Below are 20,842 nucleotides of genomic sequence, written 5' to 3'. Positions count from 1 at the left end.
TCCCACCTCCACCCCCTTTCCACCTCTCATCAGGGGAACCATTTTCTCTTTAGAAAGCACACAATCATGAGGATCCTTTCGTCTGATCGCATGTTATGCTATGGCGTGTGCACGTGGGAGTGTGTGTGAACAGGAAGGCATTCAGGGAGTTTACGGCTGCTTTGAGCGCCCATATCCCTGGGATTGTTTATAGCTCCTAGCACATTTGTACCATGCATGCTGTTTTCAAAAGCACAATCTGCCAGTGAAATGTAAACAAGTGCTATTCCAAACGCTGCGAACATGATTCTCCTTCAAAGACCAGACACGGTTCGGTTACGGTTTTTATCATTATGGGAAAACTGCATTAACACACAAGTGCATGAATCCTGTTTCTCCAGTGCAAAACATATAATCCAGCTTTTGTAATGTGCGGGAGGGAAGCACGCCCCCGGAGAACTTCTGCAACAGTCTGACCAACTCACATAAGGTCAGTTTCCTGATGTATTCTGCATCAAAGGCTATTATGGTTGAGGGCTGCTGTGAACCACAGTCAGTCCAAATCAAACTCTCCTCATGTCTTTTCATAGGCGTAAGTTTTAGCTCTGACTGTCAGGTATTTCTTTCTCTCCCTTTTAGAAACAGCTGTTCTGTTAGTCTGACTTATTTCGCCTGAAAAATGTTAAATATCATTTTTCGGTGAGACCACAGCTTGATCCCTGCTGTGTTGCGTCAGCTGAAGGTTGACACGCAATCAGAAGAAAGCATCCATCAGAGGACATAAACAGGATTTGAACCTGCAAAGTGGTAAGGCCCTGGAAACGCTGCATTATTCCCATCCACATTCTCTTATCCCCCCCCCCCCCATCAGTCATCACGTCGACTCTGTGTACCAGAGCACACAAGCTGGTGAACGAATGCACAGTTGGACTCAAGAGCGAGGCAGATGCCCGACAGATGGATTATTGAAAAATTTGCCATAGTAATATGGCTACTCCAAAAATTTGAATTTGAAAATTTCTCATAATTAAAAAAACTGAGCCATTGGGAGTGGGGGGGAGAAAATGGTGTCTTTAATCAGAAAATTGATTTATGTTGAGAAACTCTACATTTTTCAGAGGTGCAAACACTCCACGAGCATCTTGTCTTCCTGCCGGGGAGGACAATCCTTCAAGATGGAGAAGGCGTGACAAATGAGTGATACCAACTATTAATCATGCCAGTGATTAGTCTGAAATGTCAGCTCCAAATATGGAGAAGGGGGAAGTCTGCGGAGTGAAATTAACCGTCAGACAGTTTGATCTTATAACTCATGGTGGGGATAAAAGTGATTCGGTATCTGTTGCAGTTGGTCTTGTATCGCCAGCAATTATCCGCCGGCAGTCTGACAATAGGCTGATACTGGAGCGAGGGCTGTTGGTGCCTGCTGCCGGGGTCCAGAGCGGCGGTGACAAGACCGGATTTGGATGAAAGAGCAGATGACATGTGTGTCATGTGACTGTTGGAAAAGACGACTGGAGCGAGAATTATTTCTGAGGCTATTCAAAGCAACCTCGAAACTTGTGAATTTCTGTGCCTCTGTGCACGGAAACCAATGAAGCGTTTCGGGCGCAACACAAGCTATCACACCACTCACAGCCAATGCTATCGGCGGGTTTGAAGGCACAGCCCCCGAGGCCCTTTTTAAACCTTTGCTTTTAGTCCTAACTTCAGAGGGCAAAGTACTGTGGTCTTCTGAAAAATATGTACAAACATCAAGTAAAAAGGCCCACATACTTTCAAACTTATTTCCTGCATTTAGACTAGAAAATTTCCTTTCTGTGCCGAGCTGTGAAATGGGTGTGTCTGTATTCCATGAGTACAGATTTAATTCTTCGTAATCCTCTTACATCTCCACGATTATGCAGCAGGTATATATCTGTCTGGGAGTTTCACAAAGTTTACCGGGTATTGTTAGTCACAGACTTTCTGTCGGCTGGATGTTTTTTTTTCGCCAGACGGCCAAAACGCATCAGCTCTGAGCAGGAAAACATGTCTGCATCATCTGTAACCTTACAGATACAACCTGACAGCAGCAGTCCGAAGCGGGAGATCCGTCTTCCGGCTCGTTTTATTCCAACCTGCTCTATCTTCCCTTCATTGATTCACTGTTCCATTTATCGGCCCTGAAGTTTCTCTTCGTATCCATCTCTTTGTGGAGGACAACTTTTAGCTTCGTTGCTCCAATTGTACCGACTGGTTACATCTTGTGTTGTCGTAGTAAATCTGGATGAAGTCACTTTAACTGCTTCCCAGCTCTTTGTCCATTAATCACAGTGGCTGGACGAAGATCAGATGATTCATCCTCAGACTGGTGCGGCGCAGGGCGCGGCGCAGGGGTTTGGCATTCGGATGCCACTTCAAGCTTTTGTGTAAACAGCTGCCGACTAAAATCCACAGACAGAAATAATAGCTGGTTCTTTGATTAGATCCAGTGGGCACTTCTCTTTTTTCAACTTCTCTCTGTCTGTGTCTCCAAAAGGCTTATTGACACACCACGTGGTCGCCCAGACAACCACTGAAAATATTTGCGCGTTAATTTTCTAAGAGAGTTTAGTGACATTGGGATTTATCCCTGCTGAAAAAAACTTCATGACTAGGTCACTAATGAAAATGCAAAACTCCCTCTTCTAGAGAATTTTACCTTATTTTCAATACTGAGGAAAATATTTAAATCAGGTTAAAAAAAAAGTTAGGGATTTTGGTTTTACATAGTAAAAGAATGACAGCGAATTTAAAAAAAAAAAAAAACCCTCTGGGTGTCATTTTAGAAGCTACATCTGCAAAAACGGAGCTTAACCCAGGAAAGAAAGCTTAAAATGTCACCTGGATCATCTGCACATTTTCATTCTGCTGAAGCCAGAATAGGGATAATACAGTGAAAGTGCACATATTTAAATTTTAACTGTAATTTCTGATTAAAATGCGTGTGTGTGTGTGTGTGTGTGTGTGTGTGTGTGTGTGTGTGTGTGTGTGTTTGTGTGTGTGTAGCCACGGCCTTGCAGGTCCCCAACAAGTCAAGATTCACATCGAGGGCTTCTGTTCTATATCTATGTAAAAGCAACATAAAGGAAGATGAAAATGCCTGTTCGGTGCTTTTGTAATGAGTCAAGAGAGGAGCTCGTGTAGTTTTCTGCCAGAAGAGATTGGCAAAGCAAGTTCTGCGTATTTGTACCAGTTGTTCCTGGCATCGGGATCGCATACCAGCTGTTCAGCTCGTTACATGTCTGGGGCCATTATATCACTATGCCTTTACTATATGGTGGGCTGTTATGGACTCTTATTGGTTCTTCTCTCTGTGCTGCAGGCGAAGAAAATACCTTTTCTATTCAGCATGGACGGCCCTGAATGGGACAGCTTTATCTCAGCTGCAGGCTGATGGAGACTTGATTGAAGGGTGATTTGTGAACTCATTATGAACAGCCAAAGTGTCCTTAAGCAAATCGCTGCCTGTTTAGACTCCTAACAAACTGTGTCATCCACAGGAAAACCGTCGTCAGCTGCGCTGGCGTTCATTTGGGCACAAAAATACCTCCGTAGTCAAATACTGGTGACAATAAGCGACACACATAGCTGTGGAAACATTTCATTGTACACCACAGATATGTAGCAAATAGGATCATTAAAATTAACAAGGTTCAGAATCAGATTAAAAGCAGGTCTGTTCGGAGTTGAGTGCCACTTCATGCTGTGATATGGAAAATAAGTGAAACACCCATCCTGCTGCTGGTGCTGTAAAAAAAAAAAAAAAGAGTTAGAAGATCACAGGATGTCATGAGAATCAGTTCGAAACTATACTGATCCACTGGCTGAGACGTCTCACTGGAAAAAAAAAGAAAGAAAAAGAATTAATCTCACAGAGCTCCAATAGGATCAGTCAGGACACTTCCTCCTTCGGGGTGATGAAAGTCAGAGAGATGCATTTAGTTTGTTTAGCAAAGTACTGTAGCTGACTCACAGACTGCAAATCTACCGTGGCTACAAACGAAAACCTGTAAATCTGTTAGCCTCAGTCCAGTTTCATTTCGTTACAACACACAGGAACAAGCCTTTCATCCCTTGATTAGTTTGAGATACACTTATAATAAAATTATCTCCTGAAAAGAATAAAGGCATCTTATATTTTATTCAAATTTGCCACATGTTTATTTATGAGAGAGGATATTAAGAAGTGTGTGGACGTTGCAGTTGTGCCTCCAACACAGGTGAGAATCAGGGTTTCTGTGACTTTATGTGTGAGTGTACTTCCTGTGTCTGTTTGTTTTTTTGTTTTTTTTTCCAGGTGTTCATTCTTCCTCTTGCTGTCTCCAGGTGTGTGTGTGTCTATCATCTGTTGACTCCTCGCTGGACATGCGGTGTGTGATGGGTGTTTGTTTCTTAGAATTTGCTCTGTGATTGACTTGTCAACTGCCCAAATCGAACTCTCCCTTTCGTCCACTGCCAGTCAAGTGTTTCAGAAGACGAATGATGAATACATACTTGGCTCTGATACCAAAAGCACTTGTTGCAGTCAGAAGAGGGCCATTTACTGTGCTCTCTCCATTCTTTGCGCGTCCCAGTGTTTGCTCCGGCACAAGATCCCCTCTTCTCTTTTTACTTCTTCCACGTATTTCTCTTTTCAAGAGCCAGCCTCTCGACTTCCGCAGAACTGTGTGTTTCTGCAGGGCCTTCAACTTTCTTTGACAATCAGTAAAACGGGGATGACATTCAGCCGTCAGATAACACAGTCGCTTACAGAAAGAGGAGGAAGAAAGCCAGCACAAACAGCAGACAAATAGCTTCGTTTTCTCTCATCGCTTGGTCACGCCGATCCCAGGGCGCTCACTGTCTCACACTCAAGAGGCGCCACAAATCTTAGGCTTGGTGCAAAGGAGAAACATAGAACATCCCAAGGACATTTTTCGGTCTCGTTTGTTTCACAATTATTTCTCGCCGAAGCTCCCCCTGCAGCTTCCCAGCGCTGGAAGTGAGAGGCTGATTAAAGCTTCTGAGGAAGAATTTCATGCACTGCATACAGTAAGTGACAGCAATGGTGAGCAGAATACCCCAAAGCATCATCTTTATGCATGCTGTTTTCACTTTTCTTTCCAGTTATATAACATGCTGACATATGAACAAAGGCAACCAACTAAGAATAAAAGACAGTAGGTACAGAACAATGCAACAGGCACTGCTGCAGAGGAAAACTGAGCCGGAGAGGTTTCTTCTTGACTTTAATCATCATATTATTATTCGTATATTACTTAGTACACAGCTAAGCAATAAAGCAGTGGAAGTTCCTTACACATAAAGCACGAGTTTAGCACAGTCTGATTAGACTTCGTACTTCTCACATTCAGATTTATCACTAGAAAGTGTCAGATGTTGGGAAACACTAACAACTGTGTATGAGACAGCAGGATAGATAAGGGTGTAGACTGTTCTGCTTTATGTAAGCACCAAACATGCAACAACGCAAGTAACACTGGCCCTGTCTTTCCCAAATTAAACATAGGTCTGGCCTTGTAATAAGCCAGCATGAATTGCAAATGTCTTATTTACATTTTGTCATTTAGACTTGAAATTTGCATTTTTCCTCATTTATGCCGCTGTCTTTCGCAGATTTTCTTCAAAAAGTGATTCCATTCAGTTCCCCTCGAGGAAAACAACTATTAATTAAATAGGAAAATAGGCAGTCCTGCAACGCTGATGTAATGAATTGGTAATGCTTGTGGTCCTCATTAAAGTATACAGTGTTCAGAATGACTTCTTGAGAGAAATTAAAATATGCACATTTCAGAGTGAGATGTCATAAAACATCCAAGCCTCGAAATGGCCAAATGCGTGATAACCAGTCTCTAATGCAGGCAAGAAGACTTTTATGTGCCAAAGGCAATGTTGCACGAGAGTTTCATCATGAGACAGGTGAAGTACAAAGCTGGCCCATCAGCAATTTGTGTACCTCATGTTACTGAACTCTGCTAGATATGCTTCAGCTCAGAATCCCCTTCGATCTATGAGGTCTCAGAGGTGTTGATCTCTGTCTACGGCTTCTCTCCTGTGAAGAGCCAATCCATCATATGTCAAATACAGAACAGAATCTGTGCAGTGTATGATACAGATGAGACCTCAGCGGTCTAACGTCAAAACCTAAACTCAGACAGCCAGCACTCAAAACATACAACCTGTCTGTAGAAGACACTTCCCAAAACAGCATGCCAGTGCTTGCAGTAAGTGGACTTTAATTGTTGTTTTGTCGTCAATTCAATCCAAAATGATATGAATAGCACCGGAAATTGTAAAAATTGTCAGAATAAAAGCATGAAACCTCAGGTTCTATGATAAAAGTACTATTGAATTCAAAATGTGTGGAAACTGGTTGGGTCATGTACTTGTTCCTGCTCCTTTTCGGGCACTGTTCTGTTTGTGTTTGCATTCTGTCCTTTGTTTTTTTTTAATTTGTTTAATATCCAAAATAAATGAATTCATTCATTCTCATATATTTGAGAACATTCATTCATTATGTACAGATTTCTCTGATTTGTGCATTCTGACACTTTCTGCTCCATCTTTGAGTTACTGAATCTTTTATGAACTTCTTTCTATTCACGCTCCACTGGGGCATCCAGGCACATTGTGTATGTTGAAGGCTTTGTGAGCAATGGCCAGCCATGTCTTTGAGGGTCTCTCGGTCAAAGCTCTGTCTCCTCTCTGCCTGTACCTTCCTGCAGGCACCTCAAACTTAGGCTCATGATCTAAAGTTTCAGTCTGCACTCTGTTGATTGTTTGTTGTTGTTGGCTGCGCCTTTCTTTCCTCTCAACTCTTCCTCTAACTGAGGCAGATGGCAGCACCCCGCTGAGTCTGCTTGAGGTTTCTTCCTGTTGAAAGGGATTTTTCTCGTCTGGTCGCTGTAACTCATCTGGGAATTGTTTTTATGTCAGTTTGTTGGGTATCTTCTTCTACATTTGACCTGTAGCTACAATTTAAACTTTATCATTTCTTTGGTGAAATGAGAGGACTGTGCCGCAAATCTCTGAATTTAACTGAATTAAATGAAACATTCCCTGGCTGGGGACCTCTGTCAATTGCCCCATAGAGGCTCCATCTCTTCATGACTCTAACCTGGTTGAAGTCGCTTAAGATGATGGAAAAGGGGTGGAAATTGATTATACAGTGAGAAAAAAATGAATTATTGGTAAGTCTGTAATATTCACTCCTACATATAACCTCACTGACAAAAGAGCCAGATAAAACACCAAAGAATAAGTGATAAGTCACTTTCTCACCTTAAATGTAGTTGTGCAATCATCAAGCATCCAAAGTTACAATATCTATAGTGCCTTTATTTATTACTACATGAGTGTATCAGAGAAAGAAGATCTCAACCTGAGCAGTTGTTGCTGATACGATAAATTAACTTGACACAACCTAATAAACTAACCAGATATGGAACTTAAAAAAAGTCAGTAATGCTCACAATAATGTAAATATATTATTTTGGATACATTTTTGAAGCATTGCATTTTTTGCATACCAGGGGAAAATCTATAACAGGGCTGTTAATACATTCCTTCAGGGGTAAAATACAACCCAATTTCACCAATATCTCAGTTCAGGTCTCAAAGTTGCACTTAAGAAAAAGTACTCTTGGGATTAAAAAAAAATGGTTTCTTTGAAATTTTGACAATATGCTTGATTTTTTTTTTTTTTTTACTTATTATTTTTCTTTTCAAGCTGGATTGGAGCCTCTTGCTGGCTGGTTTGTGTCCATATAGGTCTTGCATTTGACACCCCCATGCAATGTAAAAACTACTTTTACCTCCGAAAACGTCAGTTTGTTAAGAATTTGAGTGTCTTATTTAGAGAATATCTCATTGTTTCATGTTTCATGCCAGTGAGGTTCATCTTCTAACAGCAGATGTACTTGTGCGCACACTTTCATACTGTAACAATGCACAAATGAAGCGACACACGTTAATTAAATTACATTTCCCCTCTTCATGATCGTGGCCGTGTTGTATTATTTTGAAGGCGACTTCCGGATGTCCCTCGTGTGAGCGCGCGTGTTTGACGCGGCTGTTATGGTAACGGGAGTGGGCGGAGCCTGCCGCCGCCAGTCGACTCCGGGTTTGATGCGGGGATGAAGTCCTCGGTGGCCAGCGCGCCGCGCTCAGTCCTCGGAGCCGCTTTAGCCGCACAACTTTTATTATCAACTGCGCGTCCAGCCCGAGGCGAAACTCAGCAGACGGTTCTCTCTCAGGTTTCTCTCTAATTCTGCCTCCAACTCGAGGCCAGACGAGACCCGTCGCGCAGTATCCCCGCCACCTTTCCTGGATTTTTTTTTTTTTTTCCCGCAGCCAAACAAGTCCCGGTGCTTTGGGAGGATTTAGGAAAAGAGGGAGCAAAGCACACTTTTTTACCACATTGTTTGGAGCAGCAGCACTGACGAGGCGATGTGGAGGAAGAAGGAGGTATGAGGGGACTGGGTGCCGGGGACAGCTGTGCAGTGAGGTGCCCTGCTTGCGGATCCAGCCTGCTCGATCATCGAGCTGAGGGAGAGATTTTGGGGGTGAAGTCGTGCGGAGCACAAAGAGCTCATTACGGCTGATTTATTTATTTATTTTTTTTACAAGTTACAAACAGGCATCTCACCGCTTGCTGCCTGATAACTGGATTGGAAAAGGAGCGTGTAGCACCCTGGTTTGTTTTTTTTTATTTTCTGCCCCGGCTTTTTACTACCACGCAAAGTTGGACAAGTTTCCAACGTCGTAGTGAAGGAGCCGCTTCCACTCGCTTTATATTCACAGCTGCATTCTGCCAACCTCTGCAGCGGTTTGATCAGTGTGGGCTTTAAAAAAAAAAAAAAAATCAAGTCCACTTTAAATGCGGACTGGTCCACGGTCAGAGAGTACTGCACAGCCGAGCTTGGTGTTCTGTCCAGGTCGACTCGTTGGTCCCTCTGTAGTAACGCCACCATGGAGCTGATACACAGCAGCCTTGTCCTGCTGGGGTTCCTCCTCCTGGATTGGACTCTTCGAGCTGCTGCAGAAGAAGGTGAGTCTGGTTTTTCTTCCTCTCCTTTCTTCAGATGGTGCCCGGACTTGTTTCCTGAGGTTGCATGGCTAAGTGAAATATTCAATTAGGATGACATCCTGTTCTCAAACTCAAAAGGAAGCTCGGCGAAACCACAAGACAATTGAAAGGCATGCAGCACAAATGTTAAAAACACATTTAGGGAATCCTCAAAGGAGAGATCAGAGAAATATGGATTAAACCACAGCCCGACTCTCCTACTCTCAGTTTTGGAAATCATCCATCTTCTATACTTCTTTCTCCATTTAGGGTCACAGGGTGTTGGAGTGCATTCCACCTCACTGTGTATACCCTGGACACGTTCACATTCACACCCTGAAATGCACACTTTTGGACTCTGCAAGGAAACTAGCATGCCCAGTGAAAATCCAGACACGCAGAGGAGACTATGCAAACTTCAGAAAGGAAAACAATGCTGGAATATTCTCTGTAAATCAAGAGTGCTAACCACTACACCGCTGTGCACTCCATGTTGTAAATATGTATTTTTCTGCATCTTGCTGTGGGTTTGATATATTTTTAATGAGTTGTGCTTCTATTAGGGCTGCACCTTGTCATTTCAACACAACAAATACAAGTAATAAAGTGGATGATGTTAGTGGGTGGGCATCCAGGGCAGGAAGGCTCCATCTGATTGCTCAGATGTGTTGACACAAAGCCTAATATAATTATTTGCAATATATTGTGCAGCCCTGCCTTCAATTAAAGAACAAATGCTTCTGCCCTCTTGGCATCTTCACAAAGACTCTAAAACCATTTCACTCTGAGTTTTTACTTTCCAGTCATCACAAGGGTCCCATCGTGCTTTCAGGTGGACCATTAACCAGCCCACCCTAAAATCAATACTGAAAACATTGAGTGCATACAGGCCTTGTGTGGTTTCAGTGGCTTTAGAAACACAGCTGCTGGAGGAGTGTTTTCATTTGTACATCAAGATCAAAACACGAAACACTCTGCTGCAAGGATTTAACGTGGCTCATCATTGATATTCGGTTCTGGCAGCGGGATTGACAGCCACAGGCAAATAGCCCTGGATCAGCTTTGTGAACTCCAGAGGGAGAAATGAGACCTTCTGAAATTATCTGTCATAATGTTAAAGAAAATGATGGTTTCAAATGGTCCGGCTTCACAAGCGAGTATAGCTCAACATCATCAGCATAACAACAGGGGCAGTGTCTGGATAATTTGCTTTAATGCCAGGGTGGAAGATTGACTCGCAGTGAGCTACACCACTGACAAACCAGATGGGTCTGTGTGTGTGTGCATGTGTTTTTTTTCTAATCTTTGGGCACATCTCTGTCATTTTCTGCCATTAATAGGAAAGTTTCAGGACTGTGGAGTGAGTCGAAAACTGGTCTGAGTTTGTAAAGAGTTCCTCTGAGATAGAAAAAAAACAACTCAGTCTGCACAACCTTTGATAGAAGACGGTCTTTGGAAATAATGGGCCTGTGTTTACTGAGGATCAAAGGATCACAACTGGGTTTCTTTAAGAACTGTTGAACTACAGGTTTTTTTAAAAGCACCTTACCCCGTCTGCCAGCTACATGCTGCTGTTCACCTGTGAAAATTTACTCCTTCTTCGCTCTTGTCCTTTTCTTCTGCTTTGTGCTTGTGCATGTGGTCGTATTGGCATTGTTTTGAATCGTTTTAAATGTGATCGTCGCCAAATTAAGATTAAACAAAAAAGCCGGTGAAAGAGCTCGCACAGCACCAGGATGTAGGTGTGTACCGAAAAAACAATGAGAACTCCCAACACTGCGACTTTTCCCCAAGTGTACTCATTCCAGTTGGAAATAGTTGTAAACAGGAACACAATGAACATGCATGGCTTCACATATTCTGTGGCAGGAACACAAATCTGTCAGCTGCGTCTGGGTTGAGACCTAAAACCCTTCTCGTTCTCACAGACACTTGCAGTTCAGCACAAACACATGGATGTAGCCTTATGTGCATTTTATCAAGCGTGTTTATTAAGATCAGCTTCACTGCATGTACGTACGTTTAACGACTGCGGCTACCAAGAGGCCGAATTCTTGCGGGAAAGACTTTGTTGACTTTGTATTTTGAGAGCGAGTTTTGGGACTTTCCCAGACATTTAGTTTTGGTCAGAGTTTACTGGGATCAGGTCGTTAGATGAGCTGGCGCTTTCTCTTCAGCTGAGGACGCTGGTTTTGCAGCTGAGACTTGACCTTTTACTTATGTTTACAATGTTCTGCTTCTCTGAGACACATCTTCAAAGTTGCCCTCAGTTTTGTGTGTTGGAGTTGATACCTCATAGATGCTTCTGGTGGCACCCCCCCCCCCCCCCCCCCATAGAAAATCACAAACGGTCTTCATTGACTTGGCTCCTCTTCACCTTTTTCCCATGTTTACAAGAGGCCAGATTCAAACAGGTGCGGCTCCGACATGATTTGGAGAATGAGCAGCCATGTAGACAGGAGCTGGGGGGTCATAGCGCCTTGTCGACCGACTACTGAACATCTGTCTCTTGCCAAGTGTGAACAAGATGTCTGGTTTTCGCATCTCGGGTAATGGCCCGCTCCTCTGCCAGCACACTCTGGATCATTCTCCCCCTTGTTCTCCACCTAGTAGGGAATTCTGTAATGAACCGATGGGAGGGCAGATGAGGCTCGCAGCTGCCAAATCTCTCCTCCTTTTCCAACTAAAGGATAAATGACTCACTTACACACACCACTTGCTTGTTTCAGTGCATGAATATCTCGTCATTCTGCCTCCGTGAAGATTAAAACACACACCTCTTGATCAGATAATTACTTTGGCTGGAAATTAATAACACGCTTTTGGGTGGAAATTTGTAATGAGGACACACACGCGCAAACACACACACACACACACACACGCGCGGGTATATGAAAACAAACACTCTTTCTCTGCTTCGCCTTGCATATAAAAAGTGCATATACAGGAAAGTATAAGTGAAAGCCTTAAACCAAAAAAGGCAGAAGCTTTTTAACCAATATTAATAATTCCCATTAATGTCGACCCTCTGCGATTTTAACACATATTTGACTTCATAAATGTGCTCTATAATGGTTCCTTATCCTCCCACTCACAGGCCCAACCTGTAAAGTACCCATTTTGTTTTTCTCCTGGCCCCTCTTTATTCCTCGCACATACAGTTTTTCTCTCTCCCCCTCTCTCTCTCTCTCTCTCTCTCTCCTACCATTGGCAAGAAGCAGCCAGCGACACAGGCACTGCAGTCTTTTTCCACCTGTTCGGGTCCAGAGCTTCAACAATACTCACGCTGTTGTCAGAAGTGATCTGTTCTGTCTAATATGCATGGCTCGGAGGCATTTCTTTGAGAGCGGAGTGCAAATGAATCATCGCTGTGATCGTCTGAGGTGTAACAGGTTTGCAGGAAGCTATTTCCAATATCACTTGATGCGTTCCTTCAGAGCGCAGTTTAATGAAATAATCAGGAAGCCGCAAATGCAAACTGATGTGCGTTTCCATTCTCAGATATAATTAAGCACTTAAATGGATACCTTATCTCGAACAAACTAAAGTGTAGGCGTGTTGTAAAAAAAAAAAAAAAAAAACAATGGCGAAGAGAACAGCTTTTATGGTCATTGTAAATGTGGGAGTGCTGGGCTGCTGCATGGCTTCACATAAACATGCAAACTCCACACAGGAAGAAGCAGAGATTGGTGAAAGTGCTGACCACTGCCCCGCAGTGTCGCCCTTTAACCCTTCACTTCCTGCTTAGCTGTTTGGTAGAGATTTGCTTGTAAATCATGTGTAGCCACATTCACTTAAGAGCATTTTAACCGTTTATTTTACATATTTTTACCTAGTTGTTGCAAGCAGAAAACAGTTTTCAAACTATTTGCAATGATGCAGTCCTGATCCTGATAGCTGAATTGCAGCATGTCACTCTGCCAAAATTACAAGCAAAAATTACAAAAGTTATTGCAGTATGTGTATAAAAACGTCTTTATATGTAAGTTTAGTGCAATGTTTACAGAAGATTATTTAAATAACACATGAAGAAAGATGCAGTATATTTTTTTCCCTATAAAAAAAAAATCTGAAAGAGTCAGTCTAATCCAAGCAGGTTTACAATCATAGTTATTGACATTCACTCACGCTGTTTATTTTTTCTTATTTTTATCTGCAAGCCAGTTGGCATCTCTCGCTTCTGAAAATTGCATGCGCTATGTGTATGAGGCTCTACTTACACATCACGGATCAGTTCTGGGACCCAAAAAGTTCTGCGGAAATGCTCCACGCTGCAGTCACAGCGTCGACTGGGAGGCTCTCGCTAAGTGCATTCGCTTCATAATTGTAAATCCATCTTTCTTGACACTGGCAATGGGGGGATGTCTTCTGCAATATGGAACATTACAGCAGCTGCTGCTTCCGTCTATTTACAAGTCGTCTCTTCTCACGTCTTTTCAACAGGAGAGTGCAGCTGCCAGTGTAATTTGTTTAGCTTAAAGCCCGTCTTCTTGTTGGCCTGAAAAAGAAAAAAAAAAAAACTTTGACAGCATAGATTCTGGTAAAGGAAAGCAGAGTGACTGAATTGTCATCCCGTCCCTCGCAAACTTTACATGCCTGCAGTTCCATATCACTTCTCTTTCAAACCAAAGCGACGCCATACAAAAGAGGTGACACCGACATCTTTTTTGTTTGGCGCCTGAAAAGATTCGCACGCGGCCTCCATTTGGAACAATGAGCTCAAACAGACACGAGCCGGTGGGCCAGGAGCAAAGCAGGCGTGACTCGGTGTCGGAGTCGTAAATAAGCAAGTTAAACAAAACCATGTGATTTTAAATGTTAATGTAAATAAGACTGAATACGTAAGAAGTCCTTGGCGTAAGTGCCCAGATTTTTCCCACAAACCATTGCTCTGGATGAAGGCTTTCATGAAGTGGCGTTGATGGGTAATGATTGGGTTCAGACGTCAGCACAGCCCGGCGTTTCGTCTGTACATATGCAGCTCTCACCAGTTCTACAGCCCACTGAGCAACACGAACATGAGGGATGTGTCAAATTGTATTGAAGTACGGGTCAAATTTTTCTTTGGTTGGTTGAAAATTGCACCATGATAAGGATGACGTTATAATTCCATACATTTTAGGTTTATGGCCATTTCGTCTACTCCCATTTCGTCTACACCGAAACTCCCATTTCGTCTACTCCCATTTTGGCAAACATTCCCATTTCGTCTAATTTTCTCTACTTCAACATTAGACCACCAAAATAACATTAATTATGAAAGTTATTTAAGAAACGGGATATTTGTTATGAAAACTCCTACAACAGCTATTTACTCCCGTAACCCTAACCCTAAACCCTGAACCTAACCCTAACCCTCGAATTTTAGTATTTAAAAGGGTAGGAATAGGTGAAAACATGGTATTACAGCAAAACCTGTGGATCAGTAGTGAAACGTGGGAAAAATACACAGTAGACGAAATGGGAATGTATGTCAGAAACAGTAGACGAAATGGGATGTTACCACATTTTACACGTCTGTTTTGGTGTCACATTAGCAAGACAGTTTTTACGGTTCTCTGTACATCTTCAGGGACATTTTTCATCAGCGCATAAACAATATTCCTCACAATGACTCTAAATAAAAAATCTTGATGTCATGATACTAAATAGTGTATAGCCAGTGTTAATAACTGGTTAATTTAAGAATCAAACATTGTAATTTATCTTGAATGTTAGAATTGATTTGTAATTTCTTTACTGGGATTTTTATATTGGATTTATTTGCTTGTCATTCCTGATAGTATCTCAGAAGTAATAGTTTTCTGGGCTTTGGAGATAATCACTAACATTAGCATCCTAAATAACCAACCCACTACTAGTTCTGAGCCTCTGAAAGCTTCTGGATCGCTTTACTGGTAATTTATTCATTGTTTATCAGAGTTGCTTGTTGTCTTCCACCAACTTTTTATCTGGCTGAAGTTTGTAAAGTTCATCTGAGTAGTGAATGTCAATTAGCCGCATTCCACTAGCTTTGCACCCTGGTTATACGCGGGCACAAGATCGAGGGCTCAGAAAGTTTATCCCACCAAAACTCTCCTGTAATACGCTGCCCTTTGTGGTGTGAGCCTGCAGTCGAAGCGTTCTCCACTCTGTACCTTCAAAGAGCTCCACATGGTGCTTCTTTCAAGCCAGAACCCACAAGGTTTGGCTGTGCAGTCGTGCTCACGCACCGCACAAGCTAATGCCGCCCAAGAACATCAGGCTTTGTTAACAGGCAGGGTGTGGATCGGCGTTTTGACAAATGGGAAAAAAAAATAAAATATCTGAAGTTCTTTGCATGTTTTTCTTGGAGAAAGAGAGCAACACTGTCATTCAAGGTGTTGTTTTAGCAAGCCATTATTTCTAAGCTTGGTTGTTATTTTATTTGCTTTTTTTTAAACATGATGCTCGCTTATTTGATCAGTTTTATACCGGTTGGGGGGGGGAAAAAAATCATTTCCCATTTTGGCTGAGCAACACACCTCTATGGGAAAGTCATTAAAGGTAGACTGTTGTCTCAGATGTAGGCTGGTGGAATTAGCAGATCGAGGCTAATAAAAGCTCTGGATATAAATTGACTCATTGACACGAGATAAAATTGACTTGTGGTGGTCGAACGTCTTAATATGACGTTAAACAGGACGCTCAGGACTCGTTGCAGTATCATCTGCTCACATCAGACTGGCTGTCAGCGGGGGGTGAGGCTGGGGACGGCCCTCAAAACACACATTTCCTTTTTATAGCTTCTGTTTATTCTCTCACCTCCCGATTCTCTCACTGCACAACTAGTATGATGAATAGTATAATGCCTCTCAGTCTAAACTAAACCTCGCTAAGTGTCTGAAACCCAGAAAGGATGTTTTTATCTGAGAGGCCTCACTTGAGCCTCAATCCCTTCTTTCACAGACATGTACCCTTTTCTTTTGCTACTCTTTCCACGTCCTCTGTCTCCTTGATGTTTGACTGGTGCTATGCTGTTTTCTCTTGCTGACTGTCTCCCCTGCCGTGGAAATGTGGATCGTTTCCCAGAAATCCTTTTAAATGGAACCGATTTTTATAAGAAAGGGATTTGCATTTAAAGCAACCTCCCCCCTCTCTGAAAGCCTGTAGCCCATCATCCCCACTACCTCAATCCGATGATTAGCTTCCTCAAGAGTTAAACAGGCATCCGAGTGCCACAAGTACTCTCAGTCCATCCCTCTCGCTTTCTCCCCCGCGCGCTCTGCGCTTCCCTCTCGGAGAAGGATGCGTATGGCAGCTGGGAGTTGCAGGTGGATGATAGTTTAGCCCGGAGAGAGGATGCACCCCCTCCAAGCCCATACATCCATGTCAGGCGTTCGCTCGGAGAGCCAGTCTGTCCTCCACCCACATGCTACTCTCCTAGAGTGGGACACAATGGGGACAGGCTGCAGCGGAGAGGGAATGAGGCCGCAGCCTATCAGCCATAAGCACCAAGGAGAATGGCACTTTTAGAGGGAATGGGGGGGTTCTCTTTGAAGTGAGTCAAGGAGAGATGGGGAGACCGGCGTGAGTCGACGGAATAGCGAGGGCGAGTGCAGAGGGGGGGCGAGGAGGGTGCAAGTGCGCGTCTGCGTGGCGCATAATGAGCCAAGTACGTATATACCGCCTATTTGCATACTTTAATCACACACACCTGAGGCCAGATGCGTGCGATATAAGCAGCAGGCTGGATGTGAGATTACAATAAAGGGATTAAAAAGGCCCCTTAATTAGGAGACAACAACAGAAAAGGAGCTACTTATCTCAGGTCCATCTCTCCCATTTATCTTGTAAGCTAATCATGGCTGTTATTTGAGGCACAGTGAACGGCGTGTCGGGGCGGAAAGAAAAACCTTTGTGAGAGATTTCTGCATGTCATTGTTGTGCTATGCCTTGTGATGTTTTTTTTTTTTTTTTTTTTGTCTCTACATTCAGAAATAGAATAAAATCTTGAAGGGGGGAAGACTCGACATGAGGCGGGAGACGTCTGAGGCGGGATGTGCAAGAATTGATTGAAAAAAACAACCTCGATGTAAAAAAAAAAAAAAATTCCTGCCCGAAGCGTTTGCCATCAGCACTCTGGATTCGATTTGAGCCTGGGATATTTTCCTCCCTGCGTCACGGGCTGACCTACATCTTGTGTTTGATATAACCCGTTTTTTAAGTCGAAATGCAATTCGCCCGGTTCGGCGTCAGCCTCGCGGAGCACGTGCACGGTGGCTTCCACCTTCGTATGCGTGCGCACGTCTCGGCCGCGTCTCCCAGGGCCTGCCTTCACATACCTGCTCTGAACCAAGTGGGCGCCGCTATATACGGCATAACAGAGACATTCCTGCACGCTAGCTGCTCTCCTGCAGCTCTCACACAGCTAAGAGCTTTGAGAGCAAGTCGTGCTCCAAAATGGAGTGGGTCAGTTCTCCTAAAGAAGTATTAAAACACCTGCTGCTGGCAGCCTGGTATCACAGTGTCTTATTTCTAAGGAGTGCTGCTTCACTTTTTTTTCCCCCCCTCACCTTATATTCACCATTTTCTCATGTGGTTGCTGTGGAGAGGAGTCATTTTGCTATTAAATTGTCTTTTTTTTTTTCTGAGATTGGACAAAAGTGTGGTTTTGAAATTCAAACAGTTTGTAAACTACTGAATCGGCCCCCTGCTGGAAACATAATATGGCTGGCGGAAAAGGCAAAACGATTCTCTTTGTACTCGAGCAAATGGCTTCACATCCGATGATGAGTTTATCTTTATTCCAGATATATCGGTCAGCGCCATACAATCACCCAATTGCCGACTTGTAGGAGCAATGCATGGCTGATGAAGGGAATTAGTTCTCAGTGTGTGTGTGTGTGTGTGTGTGTGTGTGTGTCGGCGGCGGAATATGAAGATGTGTGACTTGTCGCAATGAAAGAGAAAATTCTCGCAGAGTCTCTTCTCTTCTATCTTTACTTAGATGTGTCAATCTTTAGATGGTTTATTTAGCTGGAGTCTGCACTGTTAGCTTCAAGCTGTCCACCTCCCACTGCAGATTAGTCACTGGAAGAGCTGTGTGTGTGTGTGTGTGTGTGTGTGTGTTCTTGCGCGTGTGTGTGTGCACGGCGTGCAACTTTTTTCTCCCCAAAATGAATTGTAGATTCTGCTTTAGTCAAAAGCTTTGATAAAAACTCTGTTTAAAGTACAGCCGTCGACATTTTGGGGGCTCGTGGAGAGTTTGTCAGATGCATCACAGCAGTAGATGGAGCTGTGCAGGTTTTTGCGTCAAGCCAGAATTAAAACAATATAGGTCGCCTATTATATATTATTTTATAGAGGGTTGTTTTTCCTTGTTTTTCCGCTTTAACAAATACATTTCTGTCGCTGGAACTCTGTGGCATATCATCCCAGCTCAGCAAATGAAAGAGTTCCCACTCGTTTGTAGTCTTGATGAAAGGAGACAAAACACAAGCATGCACATAATTAATCTATAGTCATCTAACTAGCAAACTATCTGGTCTAATTATTGGAAGACACAGCCAACACGGGGGTGGCACAGATTCCTGCTGGTTAGGGAGATCATCCCAGATTTCAGCGCCGCATGACTCCAAAGTGTCGACCCCGCGGGGGTGCCAGCATGACTGACCCCGGCCCCGGCCTCCCTGACAGCAGAAGACAAGAGGATGAATACCCTCTTCAGTGATTGAAGTGTTTGAAAACAAGAACATAACCTGCACTTTCTCATAGTGCTTTTGTCAGCTCTCCAGATTTGCAGACTCTCGGCTGCCTTCGAGCCTTCTATAAAGAAGATTGCCCAGCTTTGCGGCTTGCTGCTTCTCAGAGAGCAGATTTGTCCGGCGTGTGATGGTGCGTGATCGCCCCCAGGTATCTGGGCAGTGAAGTGTCTGTATACAGTTGTCAGACTTGATGTTGGTTCATAAGGATTTTGGCACTGCAGTCCCAAAAAAAAAAAAAAAAAAATCAACCCCCTAAAAACACAGATGCACTGACAGATTTGTATCTTGTTAGAGCGTGTGATGTCTCGATGATAAATTATCCTATAATTTTTCGGTTATGTAACGATCTGAAAATGTGTGACATTTGTCAGCTTGCCATCGGACATGAAAATATTACTTTTTTTCCCAGTTCTAATCAAAGGGGGCAGAAATGCTCTGGCGGATGTCGGCTAGCACGTCGCCCAAATGACGAATCAATAAACATTTCTCAATGCAGACCTTGTCTCTAAGTGGGTTACTTTTTGTTTCGCTGATCTTTTTTTTAACTTTGGTCTTATAAACCACAGCCTTTGACGGCACCTAACTAAGTAAATCCTTTTACTGCAGCTATATCTGCGAAGACTATAATAAAAAAAAAAAAAATGTTTTATTTAACAGACCAAATAACTATAATGCACCATGCAGCTCATTTCTAAAGGACCTGGCTTTGAATAGTGTAGCATCAAGGTTTTTCAAAATACACATTCTTCTCTTTGAAGAAGGTTACAGCTCTAGTCCAAAAATTAAAAGTTGTGCTGATGTGCTTTGAAAAAGAAACCCGTCTTTGTTTCGTCATGGTTGCATGTTTTGTCGCCTATTCAGGAAAATGATATTGGAAAATGAATAAACCTTTCATTCAGAGGCTCCAACAGCTGAGGCTGCACTCATTCACACAACTTTGAATTCTTTCCCACCTAATAAGGATGTGTGTGAATCTGGTGATACAGTGAATACTGTGAAGTTTGGATGATATCAATATTTAGGGATTTACTTTCATGCTCACTGGAGTACAATGGATACAGCTGAATGTGGTGTAACTGGGAATTTCCCAGTGGTACTGCGGGAGGTTGGGAGTGCTCCCAAAAGGGAGTCTGACTGCAGTCACTCAGCATGGCAGTGGCTTTGGTTAAAGTTGAGAAATGTATTGTCTGTGTGCAAAAGCAATTGATTTTGATCTTATTTTTGTTTGTGCTCGGCATAAACTATTAGAAACGCTGTCATCACTTCATTGGAGTAAAGTTGAATAAGGAGTAGTTTGATAGTTTAACATCAGAAAACAAAGTAAATGACCAGCAAATGTGAATAAAGGGAAATTCTCATTAAGTTGTACCTTCTCAGCTTAATTTTACCTTAAAGCAACACTGCCAGTGGCGGCCATGTTGCTTGTTTGTTGTGGTCGTGTAACCTCTGTAAACTGGGAAATACGAGCTTTCCAACTGGTAACTATCCCAGTTCGTCGCAGCACGAATTCAGCATGACGCACGCTCCAAGCATGAGCACGCCTGGCTCATCAGAGTCAAAAAAACAGATGATGATTTCCACAGCTGTTCAGGGATTCTGGAAATTGCTGCACATCCTCATGTGTGATATCAGAAATTATAAGACCATTTTTTAATTTATTAATACTTCTGCGATCTGTGGCAACAGCAGTGGTAGTTGTGATACGCCTGACTTGGTGGGTCGTGCAAAAGTGGTTAGTTTTTGATTTACCTCAATGTGGAGATCGGGCTTTTCTCTCCATTCTCTGTGTTTGTTAAACAATGTCATAAATTCTTCATTTTACATGATTAGCTCATGTAGTTTTGGAGTTGGATGATTACCAACGTTTTTCATCCATGAAAGATTGTCTTCAGAAAATCGAATGATACGTAATAAATTTAAATAAAAAAAAAAATCTGTATAGTCTCAATAAATCGAGAACGATAAAACTAATGGTCTGCCTCAAAAACCAATAGATCACACTGCTCTGTCTTGTCACCTCTGTAATGTAGATTTCATTTAAAGTGGC

General features: G+C 42.9%; 1 protein-coding gene across 2 annotated transcripts in view; it reads left to right on the top strand.

Moving 5' to 3' along the window:
- The first annotated feature begins 8,122 nt into the window (after positions 1-8,122).
- The window catches only part of LOC115395996 (ephrin type-B receptor 4a), a 42,269-nt gene continuing 29,549 nt past the window's right edge, over positions 8,123-20,842 (top strand). The window contains exon 1 of one of the 2 annotated variants that reach the window (XM_030101723.1): positions 8,123-9,052. In XM_030101723.1, the coding sequence (XP_029957583.1) occupies positions 8,974-9,052 (79 nt within the window). In that variant the 5' untranslated portion in view covers positions 8,123-8,973. Of the gene's footprint in view, positions 9,053-16,695; positions 16,704-20,842 lie in introns of those variants that run through there. The other variant, XM_030101724.1, reaches the window with a different exon arrangement.

This window comes from Salarias fasciatus, chromosome 10, assembly GCF_902148845.1.
Source record: "Salarias fasciatus chromosome 10, fSalaFa1.1, whole genome shotgun sequence".
Classification (NCBI taxonomy): Eukaryota; Metazoa; Chordata; class Actinopteri; order Blenniiformes; family Blenniidae; genus Salarias; species Salarias fasciatus.
This window is presented reverse-complemented; position numbering and strand designations above follow the sequence as displayed.